The sequence below is a fragment of the Idiotropiscis lumnitzeri genome, chromosome 1 (assembly GCF_059441095.1).
Source record: "Idiotropiscis lumnitzeri isolate Australia: NSW breed Sydney's pygmy pipehorse chromosome 1, RoL_Ilum_1.0, whole genome shotgun sequence".
NCBI lineage: Eukaryota > Metazoa > Chordata > Actinopteri > Syngnathiformes > Syngnathidae > Idiotropiscis > Idiotropiscis lumnitzeri.
Genome location: NC_142391.1, coordinates 9,984,496 through 10,004,962, shown reverse-complemented (window position 1 = coordinate 10,004,962; position 20,467 = coordinate 9,984,496). Strand labels below are relative to the sequence as shown.

The 20,467-nt window shown below is 39.4% G+C and overlaps 2 protein-coding genes across 5 annotated transcripts; one reads left to right on the top strand and one right to left on the bottom strand.

Annotated features, from left to right (window-relative positions):
* Positions 1-346: 346 nt before the first annotated feature.
* On the bottom strand, positions 347-12,075 carry itpka (inositol-trisphosphate 3-kinase A). Its single transcript, XM_088315929.1, has 7 exons — positions 11,528-12,075; positions 4,240-4,333; positions 3,951-4,164; positions 2,081-2,285; positions 1,801-1,902; positions 1,113-1,184; positions 347-774 (listed from the first exon to the last, which is right to left on the bottom strand). Exons 1-7 carry the CDS (start codon positions 11,771-11,773, stop codon positions 571-573), a joined length of 1,137 nt encoding a protein of 378 aa, XP_088172055.1. The 5' UTR covers positions 11,774-12,075; the 3' UTR covers positions 347-570.
* On the top strand, positions 6,502-20,065 carry ivd (isovaleryl-CoA dehydrogenase). Of its 4 annotated transcripts, XM_088315907.1 has the most exons (15): positions 6,502-6,771; positions 6,916-6,979; positions 7,515-7,735; positions 12,942-13,059; positions 14,191-14,280; positions 14,385-14,436; positions 14,580-14,749; positions 14,833-14,926; positions 15,560-15,690; positions 15,770-15,866; positions 15,978-16,071; positions 16,147-16,228; positions 16,313-16,417; positions 16,873-16,945; positions 19,163-20,065. In XM_088315907.1, exons 3-15 carry the CDS (start codon positions 7,728-7,730, stop codon positions 19,294-19,296), a joined length of 1,248 nt encoding a protein of 415 aa, XP_088172033.1. In that variant the 5' UTR covers positions 6,502-6,771; positions 6,916-6,979; positions 7,515-7,727; the 3' UTR covers positions 19,297-20,065. The 4 variants fall into 4 exon arrangements, with proteins under 4 accessions (XP_088172033.1, XP_088172025.1, XP_088172042.1 ...); XM_088315899.1 differs by lacking the exon at positions 6,916-6,979; XM_088315916.1 differs by lacking the exons at positions 6,916-6,979; positions 7,515-7,735; positions 12,942-13,059.
* Positions 20,066-20,467: the final 402 nt, after the last annotated feature.

Here is a 20,467-nt window from a genome sequence, read left to right as displayed (position 1 = left end):
AGACATTTTGGGGGATATTCTTCCATTCGTGCATTTCTTTACGCGCCTTTCTTGCACACTTTTAAGGTGCGGCAATTCTCCCAGTTAGTTTAGCCCACTCTAATTCTCACTGACTCAATTCATAGTACAATATATGAAAAGCAAGATTGTTTTCTTAAAGTTGGCAGTTACAAACTCTTTGTTATTTTCATTATGAAGTACACCTTATACAAAAACTCAATACAAAAAGAAATAATCTGGCCTTTGCTGACTCTTGATCATAAGGGAAGGAAAATGCTCACATTTGCCTCGATTGTTCATATGCATGTACCTCAAAATGACCCCCCCCAACACATACATTGTCTAACACTGTTTATACATTTTATTTTCCATTGAGTTGTCATATTTGCTGAGTGTGAACTCTATGCAATGTAACTGTCTTTCACACTTACATGTAACCAAAACGTGCCCAAAGTTAATAAACGTATTACAGAGCTGTGTATTTGATGCATGCCTCTTAGTCCACTTTCATTGCTCATTAAAAGCCTGGCGACCTTTCCCCCACTTGCATGTCCACAGTCCAAGCCAGACTCATTCGCTGCTCGCAGCCTCCAGGGTGCGGATGAGGTTTTGCAGGCCCAAAAGGTATCCGTCCTCTCGATTGCCCTCTCGCCAGGGAACGTCGTGCTTCAACACGTGGCCCTCCGGCAACGCGGTGGTCTTGCCAAAGTCAATAATCCACACTTGAGCGTTGCCCGTGTGGTCGTGGATGAAAAGCAGAGAACTGCCGATGACCTGAGGGAGGGGAAAACGACACCTCTTACTATGCACCGCAGTGCAAAAATAAACAGACTGTTAAATGAAAACAAAGCAATACAGTTAACCTCATAGAAACCGAGTTCTGAACAGTATCAGTAGGATCGAAAATGGACGGACGGATGGATACAAGGGAAATATTAAAGGCCTCTAGAAATGAATTTATATTTCATATTTTTCTATTATAATATTTACAATAAATCTATGAACCAATTATTTAATTAGATGAATGAATAGGAAAAAAAAATATTTTTCTAATGGTATCGATTGTGAAAGGGCCAATTTATGACGCCGTTACGACTCATCATCATCATTACCTCATGCTGCTTGAAGAACTCCGACGTTTTCAGCGCCTGTTGAATCTCTATCAGTCTGCTCAGGTAGGACTTCTGTGTCAAGAAGAAATCGCGACATGCACATAATTATTAACAATTAAAAACATCTAGGGTGTCAGTGATAGCAAAGAGCAAAAGTGTGACGATAACCATAGAAAGCGTCTGGCTGCTGGGCAACACAATGTTTAATATCACTGACGTACACCAATTAATATTTCTGCCGTCGATCAATAATAAAATGTGTCCTTCTAGATGAGTAGTTTATTTGACGGAACCTCTCTACTTTTAATTCCTGTAATGTTACATATGCATCCATTTCCTTTTTTATTTGACACTTTAAAGTTTTCAATTCACATAACATGCATGATTCTATTCTATCGTAACTTTAGTTTTTTTGTCACGTTTCCTTGTAGGGTTTGCTTTTCCGGCTCAGAGAAGAGAGATTCATGATCAAGGAATTTATTACTCCAGTAGCAAAATCTATAAACAAAAACAGATCGATACAAACAATCACGTGGTACCGAAAGTGTAACATAAATCGCTGGTGGAAAAAAAAAAAAAATCACACCAGGAAAACAAAAAACGCTTGCAAAAGGCAAGGAACAAAAACCGTGTGTTTCCTCGCGTGCAAGATTCCGTCTGTGTTTGTAGTCGCGCGGCTGCCACATACTATAATGTTGACGTTGCCACCGACGAAATCCTTGAACGACTCGACGACATCCTGCTCCGACCTGGTTTTCTTAAAGTCGGTCCGACACATGCCGTCCCATTTCTGAACACAAGGAAAAGACAAAATAAGGTCTGGATTGCTTTAACGAAATTGTTTGACTTGATGTTAGGAAAACATCGATTCTTGGTGAATATGTTGTCCTGTGCTGGAATTTTTTTATCACCTCGGAAGTCAAGGCTGTCACATGAAAATGTGTTAAGAGGGACTATATTGTGTGTACCTTGATGCCGTCTATCCTGAAGCCCATCGTGTTGCTGGAGCTCAGGCTTTCTCTCCACTGCATGTAGCGAGGTTTGGTGACGCCACACTGGGAGTGTTCCTGGGCGGTCGGGCCTTCGCAGTCCACCTTCACCATCTTCTTGTACAAGTCCTCCCTCGGCTTGGGCCGCTCCCGCGCTCGAACCAGTTCTTCCTCCAGGTACGTTCTACAAGCAGGAGTATGTTTACATGCCGTCGGCACTGAAGGTCTGAACAGTCTAAAATGTCAGAGGCTATTTACATTCAGGGCGTTCATTAGTTTTACACCCTGAGCTATTGACAGGACGAGTGATGCTTTGTTCTATTGGCACATTGATAGTGTTTTCATTCTAGATCAGGTGTGGGCAAACTACGGCATGGGGGCCATATGCGGCCCATTAAACGTTTTAATCCGGCCGCTGAACTTGAAAAAAATTGAATGAATAAAACTTGTTGAAGTTGTATTTCCTAAATAATGTAGTTTTCAAAGGCATATATATTGTTATAATGCTTTAGTTCACTTTCATTTAAAATTACATTTATTTTTTTTTCTCCAATGAGGTGAGGTTACCTCCATCTCCATCCATCTGCTCCTGGTTTGGCCCCTGTGTCAAATTTTAGAACCCATTGTGGCCCACCAATCAAAATGTTTACCCACCCCGGTTCTAGATAGTGTGGCTATAAACAAGCACATGTGACTTTTCAGTTTCAGTTTTTGAGCTGTACTTCCTCTGCTCTGCAGAGGGAAGCTGAGTGGAAATTCTAGCGTGTGGTGTTCAACAGAGAGTGTTTGTGCAAGTGAAGCGGTTTTGAAAGCTTGTGGTTAACAGACAAAAAGGGAGTCACCAGGGACACCCCGACTGCGTGAATGTGATGCGGACGGGTACTTTAGTATAGAAAGACTTGTCTGTGACAAAAGGGAAGTGTAGGGGCCAACCTGTTTGTGCCTATTTTGTGTGTACATGCACATAACGCTGTGGCAGGAAGTCAAGCATAAAGTGCGCACTTAGAACAGGTGTTCCCTTCTAGAGCACTTTTCTTGAAGCAGGAAATACTATCACCATTCTCTATGTCTCACTTTAAAATTTTGGCAGCACGCCTGCCTCGCATTTCTCATTAGTGCTCTCAAGCGATTCATTTTTTTAACAAATTAATCATACAATAAATTCCATGATTAATTGCGATTAATCATATTTTTCAACTACTATTTTTTGTGAGGTGTGTAACAGATATTAACTTGAAAAATATCTTGGAATTAATGCAAAATCAGCAAAGTATATTTAATTGAAAGACTGTTCTTATAGCGGTCTTTGATTATTGAACATGATCTAAACAGTAATCTTCACAGAAATTTTTTTTTTTAACAAAACTGCCCACAAGCACTAAACTCCAAGAGAGAGAGAGAGAGAGAGAGAGAGAGAGAGAGAGAGAGAGAGAGAGAGAGAGAGAGAGAGATATTTGTAAACTGTAGTAAAAGTCATGTTTTTGATTAAATCGATTAAAAAAAAAAAGTATTCCTTGAGACCAGGGGTGGGCAAACTTTTTGATTGGTGGGCCACAATGGGTTCTAAAATTTCACAGAGGGGAGCAGATGGATGGAGTGTTTTTGTAACCTCACCTCATCAGAGAAAAAAAAAATACATTTAATTTGAAATGAAAATGAACAAAAGCATAATATCTGTGTTTGACACCCCGTTGCATTTAGAAAACATTAACACGGTTTATTCATTTAATTTTTTTTCAAGTTTGGCGGGCCGCATGTGGCCCCCGGGCCGTAGTTTGCCCACACCTGCTTTAGACGTACCTTAGTTATAAGAGAATTACCAATACAATGCGACACAAAGCTTGCTTACCTCACTCCCATCTTGCAGTCCATAACATTCGGAAGGTCAAAGGCTGCCAGCAGGTCAGCCATGTGAATGAAAGACTCTCCGTCTTTCTCCACCACGCCGTGGTAAACAGGCACGAATGGCAGCAGCGCATCACCTCTTAGCCTTTCAAAGCACTGCACCTCATTTTCCGAAAATTTCTTCAGAATGCTGCCCTCATCTGCCGCTTTGAAGTTGCCTGAGATAACATATTCAGCCTTCGCTAAGTCTGGTTTTATGATTATGAAAGTCATTAATGAGGGTGGAAGCTTACCTTTATGACCGGCGAGCTGCACCCAGTTTAGCTTTCTTTGGGCCGCGCTAAAGGGCCAGTGGACAATGGCCTTCAACTTCCACCACGGCTTGTTCTAATAAACACATGCATGATCTCAATAAAAAAAACATCTGTCATTAAATTGTGCAGGAACAGGTACTACAGGTATTTCTCCATGTTTATCTGAACGCATGTGGATATTTTCCAGATAAAGAGATTTGACACATTTGCGCACCAAAGCCTCTTTCTACTTTCTACATAAAGCCCACTTTATATGAACTGCGTGACACAGCCGTGTTCATTTGAATTGGACGCAATAGATTACAAACATTAGAAGAACGATGCATGGCGATGTGAACCCAGTCGGCCATAAAAAGTAACGTATAAATTATGCACAGGATGCTGAGTGTTGTTAAACTTCTCGTTGAGCAATGTACTTCATGTCAATAAAGTACGGTAACGAAAACCAGAGTGCTCCCTATGGGTGGGGGAAAAAAAAAACATGCATACGCTAAAGACAGCACAGTGTGTAATTTAATTCTTTTAAAAAAAATGTAAACAATTACAACAACAGCACATGGAACCCATGATGTTGGTTTCCTTTCTGTTTGCAAACTATTATTTTATGACTGTTTTCGCCCCTGTATAAAAAAACAAAACAAAAAAAAGCTCAATTGCTGTGTTTTGACTGTCAACGAGGTATTCCTTGAGCAAAATCTGTATTATTGTGTTCATAGTTGATAACTGCATAATTGTAGGTTGTTGAGTTTTTTTCTCTTGTGGGACTGTTGCAGCAACGAGAAGTTAAAAAAAAAAAAAGCAGACGACAGTGCTGAGTTACTGCGTTTATCTGTCAGAACTGTTTATTTTACATGCTTGTTTGGAGGGCTCCCCTCCTTCGCCGCTGCTTTCTCTTCCCTCTCTTTCTTGTAACACGCGTGCGAATATGCAAACACACGCGCACACACACAAAGAAAACAAAGTGACAGCTTGCATATTTCACAGAGACGCACAGCGGTGCTTCACATTTTCTGCGAACTGCCTGTTTTATTTCTCCGCCATAAAAGCAGTTAGAGGTGAAATGTTGTCCATGTTTAAACGGTGACATTTATTTATCACACTTCTTTAAAACAAGACAAACACACTCGGAGATAAGGTCATTCCCAGGCGTCGGTGTGCAACTTTGTCATGTTGCCCTCCTCCATTGACGTGTTTGTGACGTCATTGTTATTCGACGTGAAGTGATGGAAAGAGGAAATGAAACCTGCACTCTTGTGTTCTACTAATTACTTCTCAAATAATTCTTCTATGTTTCAATAATTAAAGGAATGAATTTGGGTTTTTTTTCCTTTCTGTATCTATAATTGTATCTTATTTTATTTATATACCCATTGCAATATATATATTATAATTATTGGTCTGTAAGTGACAGTGATTTTTTTTTCATGTGCATGAGTATAGATAGCATGATTATATAACATAAATAACACTGGTCAAACGTGGTATAGCCTCTGTTGATGTTGAATTTATGACAGGGAGTTGAAGGGTTGGGTAGAAAAACGCCAGTATTTCCATCCATCAGTTAGTTCTTGTTTGGGTCATATCCCATGTTTAAATATGAGTGCGATTTTGCTTGTGATAGACTGGTAACCAATCCACTGGTGTGTAACTAAAAGATGGAGCTACACTGCGGTCGTTCATAACTAAGAATTTCTGTGGAACGGTAACGGCACACTAGCTAGAGCAACGAGTGTACCCTCAAAACTCCATTTTATTTACCCATGTGATCGTAATTGGATCGTTTAGTTTGTTTTCATCATCCTTCACAAACATTCAATGACAAAAGCCAAAAGATGTTTCTGGGATAAGGATGATCAGGGATAAATTAGTTATCTTGATCAATTTTTCATAATTCAGTGCTCAGTGTACGTATGAAAGATCACCCATCTTAAAGGGTGTGAAGCGAACAAAAAATAATCACATGCTGTGATTTTTCCTTTGTCTTTGTCTTTTGTCAAGGACAGCACAAAACAGATGGACAGCAAATGTGTCATGGTCTGTGTTTGTCATTTTTGGTTTTGGCAGTTAGTTTTATGTTTTTCCTTGTGTTCCTTTTGTCTCTCGTTAAAGCTTATTGTGGCCACCTGTGCTTGTCGTCTCACTCCCAAGTGTTGACCAATCAGCTCCCTCCAACCCTCTGATTCTTGTCCAGGTGTTCCTCGCTATCTCGTTAATTTGTTTGTATTTAGTTCCCTGTTTCCCGACTGTTTATGTCAGTTGTCCATGTCTGCTGTTGTGTCGATTTTGTCGTGACCTTTGGCCACGCTACGTCCAAGTCCTTTTCCTAGTGTTTGTTTGTTTGATCTTTGTTTTATGAGTTGATATTTTTGTTTGTTCAAGTATCTTGTTTGCCTTTTTTAGTTTTCTTTACATTAAACCCCTTAACGTTACTGCTCCTCCGCTTCCCTGCATTTGGGTCCTGCTCCACCTCAACCAAAACTTGACAGAACCTGACACAAACCAACATTTAGAGTAAGGACTCATTTTGTGTATTTTTTTCACCCAAAAAAAAAAAATCAACTCACTTGAAATGTTATTATTATTGGGGTATACTGTTTGTCCTGCATATAATTCCACATCTACCACTAATTATTATGCCTTCACGTTTGAGTATAGGGCAGTATGCGGTGAGACTCGGTGTGACCACAACCAAGCGATGTCTACCATCTGGTGGCAAATGGTGATATTACAACTTAAATATATAGTTGGTGTATATTTGCAGTTTGGCACCCTCAAATTTATATACTTGTGATTTTTTTTTTCATATTCTTTTTTTATATTCTTTAATTAGTTTTTTTTCTCCCAGGGCTTTTCTCAGTGGTTTTTTATTTTAATAATTTGGGGGGGGGCGATAGGTTGAAAAAAAAAAAATGAAAAAACTGTTGTTGCCAATTTCCCATGCCTGAGCGAAATTATGACTCACTTCAAATCTACATTGCAACATAGTCAAATGGAATTTACAAATTAGAACGGTTTCAAATTGAGGAAAAAAAACCCTACTCTGCTTCATTTTGTGCGGTCAGATTATTATTTATTTACTTAGTGTAAATTCAGTGCTACAAATTTGTGAATCGCGATGAGATTATTTTTCAATATCGCACAGCCCAAAAGACAGACAATGGAGCCATTTAAAGTGTTTCTATGATTCGTCATTATATAAGGTGTGTTTCGCATGTTTTTCAACCCGCACTGCAGCCCTCTTTGTGTTTGGCCAGAGATTCCTGGCGTGTGGGACACCAAGGCTGACAAAGCAGAGCTGATTCAAGCGGTTGCCCATGGCAATGCTGTGAGCACTGGCTGCAGAGGCACTCGCTTCCAAGGAAAAAAAGTGAACAGGCAGGCGGCCCACAGAATGGCAGACTGACATCTGTGACTAATACCTGCCATATCTAAGTGTGTTTGCACCTTTGAGGTGGTGACACAAACTCATGAGCATGTAAGCGGTAGTAATGATAAGTCTCTTCTGAGCGCTTAACTTATGAAATACTGCAGCTTAATCGTGATGTGTAAGTGATATTGACTTCCTGTAGTGGTGCCTCGTTAAATGTCAAAGCTCGATTTGCTGAAAGAGAGGGAAAAAATGAAAAGCGCATTATTGTGCAATGCTATGTTGGGCTTTCAAATGTGAGTGTGTGTGGGCAGAGAAGGCCACGAAATACTGTGTAGATCCATTTGAACCAATATCTCTATTTTTTCTGAATGGTGGAAACGAAAGTGCACTCTTAATGGGTGATTTGTATTGACAATGCTTAAAAAAAAAAAAAAAACGCTTTTATGGAGGAGTGAGCAGAATAGGTGGAAGTGTAAAATCGAATTGATAAAGAAGACGAAACATTGCAGCATCTCTGAGCACAGTCAGCCTTGCAAACGACAATTGGGAGAGAAATTCAAATGCTTCTTGGCAAATATCCCAAATTGTGCTCAATGAAAGCAGTTTATAATTATTATTTATTTAAATCGACCAAGAAGATTACGATGCACACAAGACACCCTTGACTTCTGTTTAATTTTACGCCACTCCCTCAACACCTGCAGCATGTGTGCCTAAGGAGGAGACTCAACTAAAGAACATTTAAACTTTAAAATGATAAATTTTTTCCACCTCGGAAATAACTTGGATTGTAATCATTTATTTCCTTGGGAATAACTTGACTTGAAATCAAATCAAATCTCTTCGAACAATTCATACTAAAAAAAAATATTACACAATGTATCATTCATGCTGATATCGTATCTAATATCGGTATTGGATCTGAAGTGAAAAATGCATCGGGACACCCCTACTTTTCAGTCATTCACATATTCAAAGAAGTTAACTATTGTTGTGAGATCGTACCACAACTTTGATGACAAGTGATGGACCTGTAATGTGATGTGGAGAGGAACGATGAGGGAGAGAAACTCGAGCTAAACAACGATGCCTACTGCCACTGAAGCGTAAAAAGAAGCAAACCAGCGTGAACAAAAAATAAACTTAAAAACAGTCATTAGAGCGCTCACCATTAACTTTGATGAGTGACGAATGCACTCCTGAATACAGTCACACTGAACGGTTATTTGCAAGTATACATTGTTGGAGTGTGCATCTATCAAATGAAAGACGGTTCAATATGCAATCAATGATTGATGATGAATGACTGATCAATGATTCTACAACGGTACATTTTCAAGTGGAATAATTCGCTTTGAGTCCACGGGATTACGATTTAGTCCAAAGTAGTATGGCGGTAGCTTGTGTTACATTTATTGTTATGTAACAAGTGAAAAACTCTCCGAAGCCCAAACTATTAGTTAATTAAAGTCAAAGAAACAACTTGTCAACAGCAACGTGGAGTCAGAGATGGCTTTCTGTCAGTGTCACTAAAATTTTTAATACTCATCAAAATTGTCTTGGATTTTTTTTCTAGCACAGATTTTTGAGGATTTTTTTATATGCATTTTAACATACGTTGAAATTCATAGCATAGCTATAAAAAAAAGCAAGCTGAACCCATATCTTAATTTGGGTACATTACTTTATTATTATTATTATTAAAACAAGTGACAGAGAAAAAAGATGGTAGATTCAGAATCAGCACAAAAAATTTAGATGTTTACTTGCATCCTTGATTAAAAAATAAGTAAATATTTGTTAACCAGTGTTATTTCCGTCTACTACTGTACTTCTTCCTTCTTGTGATTTTTTTTTTTTTTTTTAATTTTTTTTTTTGTATGTTGTTGTCTCGTGTCCGTGTTGCTACTCTGGAAAAAAAAGATTGTTTGGGGAAGGAGACTCGTGATTGTTTGTCGATATTTTTTACTGTATGATGTATTGTGTTGATCATGAGTACGCCAAACACTATAAGAGCAGTATGCACATACAGCAATTTTGTTTCCTCAAATTTGCCATAAGCCTTGGATGTGTACTTATTCTAAAAACATTGGCTGCATTCCGAAGTCGACTGTAAGGTGCATTCGACTTGAAAGGCTGCATTGTATTTTCAAAAGCAACAAAGGTTGTGGTTGCATCGTCATCAAGTTCTTTTCTTGTCCTGAAGTCAACAAAACGCGTTTGAGTTCATGCGCACTGCAAGGCTCGTTCAGGTGATGAAAGCCTTCGATAAGCCGAAGCAGAAATAACCTAATTTCATTGCTCTTCTTAATGACATTGCCAGATGATTAGCGTTTGTCATGGGAAACAGCATTGCATGTTTTGCCCGACATGTTATTCTTCTGATATCAAACTAAAGACATTTACATAAGCACTGGACAGAAGTGTAAAATCTTCAAAATGTATTAGTGGCTTATTTCCCGCATGATGCCTCCGCTAAAGTACCCACATTGACATTTTATGGTACTTGAAAATCAAGCAGGCAAACAGACTTTTATCACTGTATAATTGGCCCCTTGTTTATTGTCGGAAAGAGATCCTTTGGGAGGACGTTGTTGGCTTACTGCTGTTTATGCGCTGCAATTATTCTGGCTTTAGCCTCACCAATTAAATCCTCTGTAGTGTGGGTAAACGTATAGCGACGACAACACAGCAGGTCGGGAATCTGATTCAATTGATTTGCTCTTTTGCTTACAATTGCGTGATGCGTGAAATGAAATGAAGACAGTCTACATGTGCAGAATGATTCTCGGACAGGAAAAACCCAATGAGACAGTTGTCCGTAGCAAAGGTGAGCCATCTCCCACATTTGGAAATGGATTCCTATATACTGTACATTTTATTTAACATTTTATTGTCTCATTTTTATTTTAAATGTTATTGTTAAGGCCACATCCAGCCTTCCACGTTACTTTCTATGGCCCACGCAAGTTTTCCTAAACTTCAGTTGACTTTGAGAAACCGTTAATACACTCAACCCTAGTTATTTGCAATAGTTGGGGATCGAAACCTGCATAGCAAAAATTTACTTAATTTAGTTGAATTAAAATGAATCTATTATCCTCACAAGGGCCGCGGGTGTGCTGGAGCCTATCTCGGCTGTCTTCATGCAGAAGGCGGGGTACACCCTGGACTGGTTGCCAGCCAATCACAGAATTCATGTAACGATCTAGCTAAAAAATGTAATAGCTCAGTGGGTAACTGGGTGACTTTGTTTCGGGTTCAAATCCCAGTCAAAAGGAATGGTAACATTCCGCTGAGCCCTAAACCTGGATATACTGGGTTGCGTCAGGAAAGGCGCTTGGTATAAAAACTGTGCCACAAATATATCATGCGAGTGACTTGCTGTGGTTACCGCTGACTGTGGAAAGCTTATTTTTCTTGCGGCTTGGATAATGGAAAGATGGATGGATGTTGGGGAATATAACTTTTGGACTTTTTAACCACAGCTAAACTGATAACTTGGTAACTTATTTCTGCGTAGCATCAACTAATCACGATTGGTAGTCTATACCCCATGTTGAATAAAAAAAAAAAATGACCCAAGGTACTGAGTCAACCCAGCGCTGAGTGAGCCATTTCACCTAAATTAAGATATTTCAAATTTTATCTTGCTCTGGTCTAAATCTGTAATTTCCTATTTGTGTTCCACTTAAAAATAATGGATTACAGCTGCTATATTTGATGATTTATTGATGGTTTCACTACCAGTTCAGGGTGTCCCCCGCCTACTGTCCAACGATAGCTGGGATAGGCTCCAGCACACCCCTCGACCCTAGTGAGGAGAAGCGGTACAACTAATGGATGGATGGATGATACAGTTTCAACCTTATCTACTTCTAATAATAGTGTACGCACCTCTCCAGTGTCCACCAGGGGCTCCAAAGTGATGATGCCTTTACTTTTGCTCTCGTTGTCGCTAAGCAAGTCATCTTCTGACTCCACCGCAGAGGAGCCGGTGGAGGAGACGGAAGAGGTGGACAGCTTCCTCCGCAGGCTGCCGTCCACCGCTTCGCCTTCTCCCCAGTCCTCCTGCTTCATCTCCCGCGAAAAGCCGCCCCCATCCGGGGTGATGGTCACCTGAGGTACTCGGCTTGCGTCCATCACATTTCCAAACGCGCACGACAGTTTGATTCGCCGGATCCACGGTGGGAGTTCATCGCAACTCTGTGGGAATCACTTGTCGAGAGAAAAAAAAAAGTCAGACCCAAATCGTGGGAGTTCCTACGCTGTTTTGGGTGACATTGAACGCGTCGTGTCAGCGCACGATAACAGCCTTCGAGGCTCGTGCTGCCTTCGGGAGCTTCACACTTGTGTGGAGGCTTTTTCAGTGCTATGCAAACAGTCCAACACGACTTCCTCATCGTTTCTGTGTAAGCATCGTCGCCCCTGAGTTGAGTTGTGTGCTGGTGCTTGACGCGCGTTCATGTGGTTCACGCCTGCGCACTCAGCCCAAACGGAGTACAGTCCAGTAAACTTCAGTGTCGCATTTTGCATTTAAAACGGGCCGATGGGACAGGCCCAAGTCATTCATAGATGAAGAAATAAAGTAAAAAAATACATGTAAATTAAGTATGGTTGTAATAATTTATTTTGTGATTAATACATCAATAGAAATAAAAAGAATAAGAAATACCAATTTACTACAGTACATGTAAAATACCAAAAAACGGTTAATTATGATAATCAAATGATATATTCTCGTTTTTAATGTTACAATTGTTTAATAATAAAATGCATATACATACATATAATGTTACATTTTGAAAATATATATTTATCTTATTTCTTAGATCAATTAATAAATACATTTTATTTAACATAAATCATTCAAACCCCTGGGCTCTTGTAAACGTAAATGTGCGGTGGACAGACCCTGGTCATAATCATGATCATAAAAACACATGCTGGATGGAAGGAGGGACGGACGGACGGGTGGATAGATAGATAGATGGATGGATTGGTAGATATACCGAAAAATATGTATTCATAGCATTAATAAGAATTTTAGTGTAAAAACACACGCGCACACAATCTTCTATACCCGCACTATCCTATAGATGGCGACAACGCATTTACTCACCGTTATCTACGCCTGTTTATGCGCCCAAGAAGAAGAACCGCCTCTCCTGAGGTTTACGGCACTGTTGCCAAAGTGAGCCCTCCTGTGTTCCCCACTAGAACACCACTTACGAGTTCTCTCCCAGGACGTTCGCGTTTCAGCCTCTTTAGCTATTCACACGTTTAAAGGGAACACTATGTTTGTCGTTAGACGCTCTCTCCGCCTCGGTTTGAAGCTGTTCGTGCCCGCCGTGGCGAGGCGAGGATGCGCAGGAGCTTCTATCCCAGTGGACGATGTGGTGAACGGGCTTACAGACGAGCAGATACAGGTTAGTTAACCAAACGGGGCAAGCTAGCTTCACCAATTTTACAATTTTGCTGCAGCGAATGAGACAATTTTTGTTATCCGCGTCTTGTCATGTGTTTAGTTGGCATCCTGACAAGATTGCACAACAACTAAGTACAGCAACATTCCGCCCCTTAGTAGTAGCCGACCTAGCACAACTCTAATTTGTATTTTGAGAGGGAGGGGGGACTTCCAAATTAGTCTTTTAGCTATTTTTCATGCTTAAATTTCGAAAGGTGACACAGTGTCAATGGGTTACGTGGGTGGGCCTCATAATTAGCATTTGATTGGGTGACAGTTTGCCCTGCCCCATCTAAGGCATTTAAAATTACAATGCGATACTGAAGTTGCTCAAAGTGTGACATAACCACGATCGGCTGATTTAGAATGGTAATTATTTCACGGTGATGGAATGTACTTTGTCCTATCTAGTCTGCGATTAGATCCAATCGCAAAGCTGTTAACGCACATTTGTGCATCAAGGTAAGTGGAGGTTCTCCTCTTCATGTTGCAGAATGATCCAAAATATTGTTCATAAAAAGTAAGCTCTACACTTTTTTGGCGCTGATTTAAAGTGTCCTTACTTTTTTCTTAGTAAACCAGGTTTTTATGATTTTTTTTGGGGGGGGTTTGTTTTGTTGTTTTTAAGTTTAACTATAAAACGTGAGCAATACATATTTTACCATACGTTGTAAATTATAGCTGATGTTGAAAAAAAATCCATCTGTTTCTGAACCTAACAATCATAAATATGACTGAATATATTACTGTTACGTGTTATTATAATTATCAATATTATATAAAGTTGAGTTGCGAGAGAAATAAATTGAGTGCAAATTTGAAATCGGTGCAAACAAAAAAATCTAGTTAAATTTACTTGCATTTGTGCGATGCACTTTTGCTTTATTACACAGCTTGTATGGGTTGCCTTGTTGAATCTCATTGGATGCGTGTGAAAAACTGTGAAAAAGTCAAAGTGGTCTATTAAAAGATAAACTAAACACCTTTTTAAAGAGAATGTGCTTGTTACGTTGAGAAATGTGAAACTGTTATCTTTATATTTTTTGACATATTGTCATGAATTGTTTTGTTTTTTTGCCTTTGTCTTTCACAGCTCAGGCAAAGTGTTCGTAAATTCTGTGCAGAAAAACTAGCGCCCTATGCTGATGAGATAGACAAGAAGAATGAGTTTGCAGGGATGCGGGTAAGTTTCAGTGCTTTTATAGCGCATTAATGTTGGAGTGATGATGGTGAGCATAACGCAATTTGTTCTTACACTGTCATGAGTTTATTGTGTTATATTGCCAGGAATTCTGGAAAGACATGGGAGACATGGGGTTGCTTGGCATGACTGCACCAGGTACATCCATTCTTATTCAGCTCCTCTTAATAGTTTTGACAAAATGTTTTCGGGAAGGGAACTTCATTGGGTATTTTATGTATTTATTTACATATATATATATTTTTTTTTTTTACATGTTAATTTTAATAATAATCTTCCAGTGGAATACGGAGGCACTGGATTGGGCTACCTCGATCATGTCATCGTTATGGAGGAAGTCTCACGCGTGTCAGCGGCCATCGCTCTCAGCTACGGCGCTCACTCCAACCTGTGCGTCAATCAGATGGTGCGCCACGCCACAGAGAAGCAAAAAGAGAAATACATGCCAAAGGTTCGTGCGCGGGCGCATACGGTTAAAGAATAGCTTACCAAAAGAAAGTTAATGTTCATATGACATTTGCGGTTTATTTGCAGTTACTGACAGGAGAGCATGTGGGTGCCTTGGCCATGAGTGAGCCGAACGCCGGCTCTGATGTGGTGTCCATGAAACTCAAGGCGAAGAAGCAAGGTATGCTTGTTCAGATTCTGGTTTTGAAATTACAGTGGCACTGCTTTTTCAACTAAAACATTTTATTTTTAGCATAATACCTATTTTTCTTATGAGGCAATGTTTTATGTCACATTTTAACATTCTTGATTCTCAGCAAGTGTACAAAAAACAAAACAAAAAAACTAGCCCCTCCAAAGCAGTCTTGCAATCTGATAAGCACATAATAATTCCAAAGAAAGGTGTGCAATATGGACAATATGTATCCCGATGTAGTATTTTTCCTTAAAATCAGGAGCAAAACAATAAAATGCTTTTCCACTAGATGACAGAAGGTATATAATGACCCTGTAAAGCCACTTTTTATGAATCGCGATGTGCCGTGAGATTTCTTTCCGATGTGAAATATGTGCCATGGCTCAATAACGGTTGGAAAAACACTACATCACATTTTTTTTTTTTGTGGACCATATCCACCTGTCTGTCACGGTAATTGTGGAAATATATTTTATAGCGATTAACAATGTGTTTTTACAGAACACATACTGCCATGCCCTCGCAACATGGGAAAGGACAGCCCCCCTGGCTCACTGATGCACTTTTCAACCCTTCATGGAACTTAAACTGTTTATCTCTAAATGTATTGTTCCCCAGGTGACTACTATATTCTGAACGGTAACAAGTTTTGGATCACAAACGGACCAGACGCTGACGTCCTCATCGTGTATGCCAAGACAGACCCAAAGGCCTACCAGAAAGGCATCACTGCTTTCATTGTTGAGAAGGTGGGTCAGACGACTTTTTATTGATGCGATCGCCGATGCTGTGGTGGTCATCACGCTTCCAAGTGGTTCTGTCCTGCAGGGAATGCCGGGTTTCTCCACAGCACAAAAGCTGGACAAACTGGGCATGAGGGGGTCCAACACTTGTGAGCTGATCTTTGAGGACTGCAAAGTACCAGGTGTGCGTCCAAGAATCACATGCGGAATAGCAGAGAGCACAAACCTTCTGGTTCTTCGTCATGCATTTTTTTTTTTTTTTATTGTTTTTTAAATTTTTTTTTTTTTTAAAGAGGAGAACATCCTGGGTCCGTTAAACAAAGGTGTTTACGTGATGATGAGCGGTCTGGATCTGGAGAGGCTGGTACTTGCGGCTGGACCTGTTGGGTTAGTACTACTTGGTTAATGCTGAATGGATTTGACTTTGTGTATTGAAATCTCGACACAATTGTTTCTGTTCAGCATCATGCAATCTGTTTTGGACTCTGCGGTTCCCTACCTACATGTCAGAGAAGCTTTTGGAGAGAAGATTGGACACTTCCAGGTTTAAACTTTTTTTGTCTTTTTATACAAGGATAAAACACTTTGCATGTGAGTTAAATTAACCTCATACTTGTCTTTCAAACAGCTGATGCAAGGCAAGATGGCTGACATGTACACCAGGTTGAGCTCTTCTCGCCAATATTTGTACAACGTCGCCCGGGCCTGTGACAAAGGACACTTAAGCGCCATGGTCAGCAATTGTACACTTGTCATATACAACATTAGGTACCCCTGCACAAAATAATGAAATCCAGAATACTACACCACTGAAAACGACAATAAAAACTGTTGAATTACTGTCCCCAACACACGTATCAAACTTAAGGCCCGAGGGCCAGACCCGGCCCACTTCTACATTTTAAGTGGCGCGTGAAAGTCACATTGCCATATTGGACAGAACAACAACAAAAAAAAACTTTTTGTGTTTTTTTTATGTCACTATATTGTGTTTGTATGAATACATATTAGAATCTAATAACAATATCATATAATGTTTCTTAAATAATTCATATTTAATTTCTAATTGAAAGTCTGTTTTTTTTTTAATGTTTTTTTTTTTTTTTGGGCCCTTGACATTCATTTTAGTCATTGCCTACCCATCTGGCAACAATTGGCAGTAATTATTGCTTTGTGTTGCCACTGCAGGACTGTGCCGGCGTCATTCTGTACTGTGCAGAGAACGCCACCCAGGTCGCGCTGGACGGCATTCAGTGTTTGGGTGAGTCAAAAGACCTCTGCTTTTTCATGAACAATCACGTACTACAAAATTCAAGGAAAAGGGGAATCGTTCTGAAGATGTGGACTGTGACCGACAACAAAGGGGTTACTTGAATTGAATATTTAAAAAATTAATTTCATCAGTAAGATGGCAATTGATATGGTTAAAAATATTGTGCACATGAAGGTATGGCAAAAAGTAAATGATTGCGGAGCGACTTCAACAGGAAGGTGGGGAGGTGTGTTTCTTCACACAAAATGAGAGCTGGGAGGAGAATGAATGTGACATTTCACCGCTGGCATTTTCATTTACGTTGAAAAAAATAAATAAAAGTAAACACCAAGGCTTCACTTTAATATACATGTGTGTTATTTTGTTGTGACATTTAGCCGCCATGCGCATTGCTCACCCTCATACACATAATGTCATGGACATTCGCAACTTCAACCGCTTGTAAGCAAGAGATGTGCCTGATCTTTTAATCAGTTCATGGTGAATTGAAATGATTTAACTTTCAACAAGGTAGGGTCGTGTTTTTTTTTTTGTTGGTGTTTGTTTTTATCTTGCCGCAAAAGAAGCATAATTGATTTTACTAGTTGGTACAACCAGCAGAGGGTGTTGTACCGGCAGACCTAATTTGGTTTGCTCTCTTATGGGCTGCTCTACAAATCAAAACATAAAAAAAGTTGGTGAGGGACACTTTTTAACTAAGATATTGTAATGTAATTGTCGTGTTATACACATTGCTGTTACTATTGCAGTATTTTTTTTTAATTAAAGTCAGTCTGCTGGAATAGGATCCAACACACCTGCGACCCTAATGAAGATGCTATGCAAAATACGAGCACAAAAGTCAATGCGCACTTGTAATGGAATTTTGAATCTGTTTCACTATCAAAAAAAAAAAAAATCTGTTGTTTTTCAAATGACAGCATGTAAATAGTTATTTACATCACTGTGAATTAGTTAAGCCCATGCCAAGTCTGAAAGCACTCAGGGAGTCGTTTTGTTTTCATCGCTGTTGGTTGGGTATTTAATTAGTTCGTTTGTAGGCACAACACAACAGCAGCTTTTCATAAAACTTTGTTCATTACATTATGGTGGGGATTGGATGGCCCCTTGTCTTTTAATAACATTTTACATCACTTATGAACCAGCAATGACACTTTTCCACAACACGGTACGGTATGTACTTGGCTCATCATGGCTGTACTCGACTACTGAAGTTTTTCCATTGGCAAAAGGTCAGCTGGGTTTCCAAGCAGTCAGTACCACATGGGTGACAAAACCACTGCTGGTGACTCACTGATTGCAAAAATTCACAATGTTTGAGGATAGAAACATGGTATGACGGGGTGGCAGCTGCTACCAATTGAAATCAAATGAATCTATCAATTCTAAATTCAAAAGGTTAATATAAATATTCCAGATATTGACTTCATAGTGCGTATAAACATTTTAATCACCAGCTTAGAATTCAGCTGTATTTTTGTTCTTCAGGTGACATGCCTTAGCCTTAGCCCTCGACTCTACAGTTTAATACTGAGAAGTAAATATGATGGGTCCTTAAGGCAATACTGAGTTTTGGATTTACGAAGGGCGCACAAATAAGTAGTTTCCACAGTGGTGTAAGAATACGAGATTACCCGTCACAGGAAGACATGGCCGTTTTTTCATTTAGTTTTATATTCATGGCCTAAAAGTGTTTTGTATCAAAAAATAAATAAATCAATAAATGTGGCGTGGTTTTCATATTTTCCCCACTTACCGTACTCTTATTTTAAAGTTGACTACCACACTATTCTGAGAACATCAGATCGCCATTCACCTGTTTGCAAATTTTTGGGGGCGTAACCTCTCCCCCGATATTGATTCAGAAACTCACCTGTTTGCTCTTTTTCTGCTCAGGCCAAAGCATTGTCTAATAAATAAAAAGCCACAATGTTGACCTAAGAGGAGAATCTTCATTTACTTGGGCTTGTAAAATAGAAAAATTTGCTTTGCTGCCATCTTGTGGCATCTAAAGGCAATTTCAATAATTTTTGGTTGGATAACATTTTTTTTTTGCGGATTTTGGCTAGTCGCCGAAAATAGTGGGGGTTAACACTTAACATCTCAGGCTCATTTTTTTTACACACAATTTCCTTGAATTGCTACCCTACTAAGGAGCAAGGCCGCATTTTCTTTCAACCATCTGCATCACTGCTCTGTCACCAGGTGGTAACGGCTACATCAACGACTACCCCATGGGACGCTACTTGCGGGATGCAAAGCTGTATGAAATCGGCGCTGGCACGAGTGAAATCCGTCGCCTTATTATCGGACGATCCTTCAACGCCATGTTCAAGTGAGAGAGAGAGAGAAAGGGAGAGAAGCGCTAATCTCAGCGAGCTAAAGTGCAAATTTGTCCACAAGAAACACTTCCTCACACCCCAAGGCCTTAACTTGTTTGACTCATCAGTACCACTGACGTACATCATGTGTGCGAGTCTCTCTTGTTCTGTTTTTCATATCAAGCAATAACTTTAATTACTCAAATGCCAGTAATACAGTTTTTAAATGTCTCTGTTACAGCAAATCATGCGTGCAATTAAATTCTATTAGCATTTGTAAGTCTTTTCACTTCATGTTAATGTCTGCTTTCATTTCAATTCCAGAACCTCCCAGCTAAACGAAACTGATTTTGTAAACACTGCTATTTCCTGTATGTTCAGTACCTCTGCTAGGTGCTTGGCAACAATGTGTGGAACTAATCAAGTCGCCCTTTTTCTATTTATAAGATAAACTTCTTCCTGTAGCAGTGCTGTGAGAGTAAAATAGCACACAGATTATTTTGATTATGCGTAGGGATATTATTGAGTTTTGGTGTCGCTCCAATGCATTTGGTGCCGAGTCCTGCTGCTGGAATCAAACCGAAATGATCAATATTGACTTTTCTCCAGCCTTCCAGGTGTCCATTGCTATCATAACCACTCATGATTGTACATTGTTGATCAAACAATTCAGTGCACACAAACTGATCACTGTTGGACTTCTTCTGGTAGTAAACAATGTTGAAGTAATGTTTTAGTGATAAAGTGATTCTAATCTTGGACATTCTCAATTAAATTGTCAAATGTTTTTTCTTCTCTGCCGAGCTTTTGGATTTGAAAATAACGTAGATGTACGTGTTATAGATGAACAATGTTGTGCAAAAAAAGAAGAAGCGTTTTTCAAATGCGTGTTAATTATTCTGTACTGCTAAGGCATGACAGTTGTATGGTGTAGTTATTGTATGCAACATAAACTATACAGTGGTGTAGATTGTATAATAAAAGCATGATTAAAAAATGCCTGTGAAGTACAACAAAAAAACAACGGCAAAAATTCAAAACCATATCGTGCAGGATGTCATGTGAGATGTCTGCTCAAAACATGTTTTGCTTTTTAAAAGTTGTTTCCCCCTTTGGGTCTTTTGTCAAATGTTTGTGTGATGGGAAAGAGAAAATGTTGCATGAAGCCATAGTACTATCTAAGCAAAAT

What these genes read in the sequence shown, in the direction of transcription:
- ivd (XM_088315893.1), top strand. Translation starts at nt 12,928, where the DNA reads ATGTTTGTCGTTAGACGCTCTCTCCGCCTCGGTTTGAAGCTGTTCGTG. An exon ending in ATGAGTTTGCAGGGATGCGG is followed by an intron (nt 14,281 to 14,384) that starts GTAAGTTTCAGT and finishes TTATATTGCCAG; the next exon opens with GAATTCTGGAAAGACATGGG. An exon ending in CTTGCGGCTGGACCTGTTGG is followed by an intron (nt 16,072 to 16,146) that starts GTTAGTACTACT and finishes GTTTCTGTTCAG; the next exon opens with CATCATGCAATCTGTTTTGG.
- itpka (XM_088315929.1), bottom strand. Translation starts at nt 11,773, where the DNA reads ATGGACGCAAGCCGAGTACCTCAGGTGACCATCACCCCGGATGGGGGC. An exon ending in GACTGCAAGATGGGAGTGAG is followed by an intron (nt 2,286 to 3,950) that starts GTAAGCAAGCTT and finishes TCCTGCTTGTAG; the next exon opens with AACGTACCTGGAGGAAGAAC. An exon ending in TCAGGATAGACGGCATCAAG is followed by an intron (nt 1,903 to 2,080) that starts GTACACACAATA and finishes CCTTGTGTTCAG; the next exon opens with AAATGGGACGGCATGTGTCG.